The 4,629-nt window shown below is 34.9% G+C and overlaps 1 protein-coding gene across 1 annotated transcript in view; it reads right to left on the reverse strand.

The window, feature by feature from the left end:
* Positions 1-205: 205 nt before the first annotated feature.
* Positions 206-4,629, reverse strand: part of LOC138364663 (glucose dehydrogenase [FAD, quinone]-like) — an 11,996-nt gene continuing 7,572 nt past the window's right edge. The window contains exon 5 of the mRNA XM_069324639.1: positions 206-347. Within this exon, the coding sequence (XP_069180740.1) occupies positions 206-347 (142 nt within the window). The remainder of the gene's footprint in view (positions 348-4,629) is intronic.

A 4,629-nucleotide genomic window follows, 5' to 3' on the forward strand; every position in this document is an offset into this window, starting at 1 on the left:
ATGAGCAGTGGAATGCACATGCAATTTATATATGCATAAATGCCATCCCCCAAGCTGAGATGACTGAAAATGTTCTTTCATTTCGTGGGCTTTCTATCTCATAATGTTCCTAAGATAATTTACCAAGAATTAAGAAAATAATAATTAACACCCGGAGGCATTAAAACAGCAACACAAAATAAATTTAGATTTATTGAAAATATAGTTATTTGGTAGTTGTCCAGTGTGTGTTGATGATGTGAGCGGCAGCCTCAGCAATCATGATGGTGGGAGCGTTGGTGTTGCCCGTGGTGACGAAGGGCATGATGGAGGCGTCCACCACCCGCAGCCTCGACACGCCTCGTACCCTGCGTCAGTGGGGAGACACTTTACCCACTATCATTACAAACATTCACGTTCATACACCTAAGGTACTGTGTACCCCGTACCCTGCGTCAGTGGGAAGAATCTTTACCTACTATCATTACAAACCCACGTTCCAACCCGTTCTCGCACTTATAGTCAATATTTGGCTTATGAATAAGTGCATATGTGACATACTAATTTATTGTGAATATTTGAGTTTACCTTGAAAAGCTGAATAGAAAACACCGACCTAACCTAACCTGCTTAGTATGTTAAGATATTACAATTGTACTTAACCAATACCTATATTGATATTACAGTTTTATAAAAGAAAACGAAAATATTTAAATAAATTTTAAAATAACTTAGGATATTGTCAAATGTTGTATAAAATCTCTATTGTTTAATAAAACTGAGAGGAAGAGTTAGTGCCTTGGAAAAAAACATGATTTGGAATATGTCACATATATACTTATTTATAAGCGAAATATTGAATATAAGCAATAAGTCATATATGTACTGTCTTGTGGTTGCACGTTCATACACCTAAGGCACTCTACACCACCAGTTATAATAGTTTAAGGCATTTCAATTAAAATAACATCGATGAAATTATGTGAGTCTTTTAACAGTTATATAAAATACTAGTACTGCATGTATAAGAGAGAGATTTTGAGTGGAAAAATATCTATATCCCTAAAAGATAATGTCTTTCGTTTGGGGCTAGTTTCACCCAACTATTAAGGATGAATGATACAGGTGTAGGAAGCAGTATGTGTCCTGTCTTATGCTGCTCAAGTCGGGCACATTGCCTCTCTTTTAAGAAATATTGACTCCGACAGTGACACCCAGCATTTTTTTATGATTTTAAGAGTTAAAAAAGTTTCCGTTTTGTACTATTCAAGAGGACAGTATCCTCCTGCTAGTAGTTTGGTGTTCTATCCTCTTGCATAGTATCTATGCTATTGAAATACACTGAGATTTCTCGTATCCTCTTGCATAGATGGCATGCTTAAAAATAGAACAATAGCTAAAGAACATAGTTAGTTCTAGACCTAAATAACCAGTCATTGGCATATTGTATGTTATCTTAGGCCTAATTTAGTACTGTACGTATGTGCTATATTAGGCTTAGGAATGTTCAGGTTTGGTTTTTGGCTAAATTTATTTCGCGCTTTTTACAAAATTAATAGCACATGAACCTTGCTGGCTGCAACAGTCCATTTTTGTACGTTGACGCAAATGGTTGCTATAAGTACTCTCAGTTCTATAGGATTGCAAAAGTACTCTCAGCATATAGGATTGCATAAGTATAGAACTGCATAAGTACTCTGTTCTATAGGATTTCATAAGTACTCTCAGTTCTATGGGATTGCATAAGTACTCTCAGTTCTATAGGATTGCATAAGTATTCTCAGTTCTATAGCATTGCATAAGTATTCTCAGTTCAATAGGATTGCATACGTACTCTCAGTTCTATAGGATTGCATAAGTACTCAGTTCTATAGGATTGCATAAGTATTCTCTGTTCTATAGCATTGCATACGTACTCTCAGTTCTATAGGATTGCATAAGTACTCTCAGTTCTATAGGATAGGTTGAGAGCTGCAAGCTCTTACAACAATGATTACTGGATCCTGATTAGTTTTGGACAATTATGTCAAGGGTCAGACGATAAAATGCAATTAGCCAATGTTTTAGGTTTCATTTGAAGTCATGCTATAATTCATGTCGGTAATTTCATGTTAATGTCCTTGTGAATCTAGCTCATATTTAGATTTAGATATCAAACATTTTCTTGATCAAATTTTATAGAACATTTTATACATTTAATTATTAATTTTTTACATTTCAGACATTAATATTCGAATATCAAAGCCGTCCTTTTAACTAATTTATATAAAATTTCATGTGAGAATGTTTCCCATTCTTATTTGTTTTAATACATGTAAATACATGGCATACATTTCTCTAATTTACTAAATCGTTATGTATGTATGTATGTATACGGTATTATACACCAAAGAGCTGACTTGATAAACGTCTCCAACAAGGGATATATATATAAATATATATATATAATATATATATATATATATATATATATATATATATATATATATATATAACTGAAAACTCACACCCCAGGGACCATTGTGGCTTGTTCGCACGCATATATATATATATATATATATATATATATATATATATATATATATATATATATATATATATATATATATATACACACACACACGGAGAGGTGTACTCTGCTTCTCTGTGTATATAATATATATATATATATATATTATATATATATATATATATATATATATATATATATATATATATATATATATATATACACTGAGATTGTTGTTGCCGGAGGCGGCAAGTTTGTTGTTCACCCCTACTCATCCTGTGAGCGGTAGCGCAAAAACGAGTATAGAGGGCACAAAAGGTCTTTATTTAAACCTCAACGGAGATTATTACATTAACAATTATGTCTATCCTGCACACCTTATACTTATTATATCAGGTGGTTTCAGAGATTGTTCCATTTCAATAGCTATGAATTAACAGTTAATTATTATACATTAATGGTAGGTCTTTTCGCTAATTCCTAACTGTTTTAGCTGTGGTGGTATTACAGGGTAATAAGAAAGCTGCTGGTAATTATTATTAGTCTTCACACTACACTGCTTGTTTCTTAACCTCATGTCATATATCTACAGGAAGCAAAACATGGATACAGTGTAAGGATTTCAGATATTTTATCGTTAGTAATAATATGCTTTGCTATTTCATGCAACGTGAGTTTAGATTTATATCTAAATAGATCAATTTCATCACAGTCTAAGATGTAATGCTCTAGTGTGTGTCCCTGTCTTAGTCTGCATACTTTACTTCATCCATATCCCTATACTAGCCCAACTGCTATATATACTTGTAGTCAAGTCTTATTCGAGCTGTGACAACGTCTGTTAGTCTGCTGATTTTGTTACTTGCCCCCATACACGTGTTTTACTTCACACATTTCATTGTGAGAACCAATGTACTTGCTAGTTCCAGTTTGCACTCTTTTTATTTTCTTTAAAATAATGCAAGAGTTCTCGTCTACAGACATTTTTAAGGTATGCAGACGATGAGTCACAATAACGTGGCTGAAATATGTTGACCAGACCACATACTAGAATGTGAAGGGACGACGACGTTTCGGTCCGTCCTGGAACATTCTCAAGTCGATTGTGAAAGGTCCAGGACGGACCGAAACGTCGTCGTCCCTCCACTTTCTAGTGTGTGGTCTGGTCAACTTTTAAGGTACTTATTTCATAACACAAGCGCAGGCGATGAGTCACAATAATGTAGCTAAAGTATGTTGACCAGACCACACACTAGAAAGTGAAGGGACGACGACGTTTCGGTCCGTCCTGGGCCATTCTCAAGTCGAATCTTCATAACACAAGATTCCGTTCAACATTGTCTTTATATTTACGGCAATCTTAGCAAGGGCGCCAACTTTATCATCTTCCTACAGGCCAATGTGAGAGGGGACTCCATAACATTTTGATGTTTACCTCCTTATTAAGTATGCGTATATATCTGTGTCTGGCTTCGGAGACAAGCACGTTATTACTTGACTGTAAACTATATAATGCTAGTAGTGAGGAAAGGGAGTCTGAAATAAGTATGCTGTCTACATTAGTGTTGTCAATAATTTTGAGTGCTACCAGTATTGCTACCAGTTCAACTTGCATGGTGGATGCCCAGTTACAAATCTTTACAGCCTTTCCAATTGTGCTGCCATTGGGCTGTTGAACAAAAATAACATTTCATGCCCATGCTGTATCTGTATTGAGTAATCCGTCAGTGTATATGGTCCGTGTAATGTTCATTTTAGTTTGTAGATTGTCATTGTATACGCATTCAAGGGGTACTTAATTTAGCAGCAAGCTGAGCATGAGGCTTGTGTGTGATTAGTTTCTCGGTGGGATATGTTGGCGTCAGGATATCAAAAGGCACTATCTGCGAAAGTGCAAGGCACTGCTGCACTTTCATCTTTACATACATCGTGCAGTCCCACCATTTTAATGTGAGTGGTTGTTTTTTTAATCCATTTAGGCTCACTAGTTCCATTGCGTATGTGTTCTAACAGTTCAACTGACACAATGTTGTTTTTGTTATCATGCAGAAGCTTTAGTCCCATCATAAGATTAATTTTAAATATTCTATCTTGAATGCTATATATATTTCTTTCCTCATATTGAGAACTTTGCTGGTTAT

Source organism: Procambarus clarkii, chromosome 14, assembly GCF_040958095.1.
Source record: "Procambarus clarkii isolate CNS0578487 chromosome 14, FALCON_Pclarkii_2.0, whole genome shotgun sequence".
NCBI classification, from domain to species: domain Eukaryota; kingdom Metazoa; phylum Arthropoda; class Malacostraca; order Decapoda; family Cambaridae; genus Procambarus; species Procambarus clarkii.